Source organism: Propithecus coquereli, unplaced genomic scaffold (genome assembly GCF_000956105.1).
Source record: "Propithecus coquereli isolate 6110/MARCELLA unplaced genomic scaffold, Pcoq_1.0 Scaffold1574, whole genome shotgun sequence".
In the NCBI taxonomy this organism is placed as follows: Eukaryota; Metazoa; Chordata; class Mammalia; order Primates; family Indriidae; genus Propithecus; species Propithecus coquereli.
The window spans coordinates 10,726-11,698 of record NW_012140236.1 but is presented as its reverse complement, the minus strand read 5'-3'; the positions used below and the strand labels follow the sequence as shown (position 1 = coordinate 11,698).

Genomic DNA, 973 nt, shown 5'->3' with positions numbered 1-973 from the left:
TGCGTGTGAGCCATAAAAGAAGGAGATTTGGAATAAAAAGGAAAAATGAGAAAATTAAAATGGGAAGCACTGTGGAATGATGGGAAGCATTAAAGGCCCCTCCCAAACTCCTTTAGTTATGGCTTTCTGGTGTCAGAGTTGAGAGAATGGACTTTAATCAGTGTTCTGCTGCAACCCAGTTGTGTGGTGGTATAAAAAAATCATACACTATGTTAGACACACAGGACTTTAGAAACCAGTTACTACAACTGTTTTGGAGATGAGCTGAGTCCCATGTACAACAGGATTAGAATCCAATTCCCCTCAGCTGGTCTGGGCTTCTTTCCATAGAACATCACGGTCTCTTAAAATGATACATGTTTTCTCTATTTCTCTGTTTCCTCATTTATGGAATGAATAGATTTGACACAAACTTTTGTGAGATTCATAACAGTTACAGAATTCTTGTTCACTTTGTGCCACTAAATGTACATTAGGCGGTAGCAACAGTACATGCAGTGAAAAGTACAGATATCTGTCACAGAAAGTAAACAAATTGAGATGGAATTCATAGTCAAGAGTCAGGACAAATTTTATTTATGACAGGATTTTGTTCTTTTTGGCAGATCCATTTATGATCTGCATCACAGTCTTCAGAATAAGCCTCTGTTTTTGAGATGGAAGCACAGCTGTTTTCTTCAGCATAACCTTTAATTTTTAACCTGTAGAGCAAAAGAAAAGCCTCTCAGTGTTTAGTACTTTCTAATAATTATCCTTATTTAGCTGTTATTTCCTAGGTCTTTTAGGAAATAGGGGAAGACTAAGTTATTAAGCATTGTAAGCAGACAGTCATAAATATAAAGCTAAGCACTTTTAAGATAAAGCTAATATAAACCTCTGGAACTTTCAATTCATCTTGACTGGAAAAGAATCCTTTTAACAAGAAACTTCACAGTGATATTTTAAAAAAGAAGCTTTGGAAACTGGGAATTAA

General features: G+C 35.6%; 1 protein-coding gene across 1 annotated transcript in view; it reads right to left on the bottom strand.

Moving 5' to 3' along the window:
- Positions 1 to 553: 553 nt before the first annotated feature.
- KLRB1 (killer cell lectin-like receptor subfamily B, member 1) overlaps positions 554 to 973 on the bottom strand; it is a gene marked incomplete at its 5' end in the record, with an annotated part of 6,686 nt that continues 6,266 nt past the window's right edge. Inside the window, one exon of the mRNA XM_012640784.1 lies at positions 554 to 701. Within this exon, the coding sequence (XP_012496238.1) occupies positions 554 to 701 (148 nt within the window). The remainder of the gene's footprint in view (positions 702 to 973) is intronic.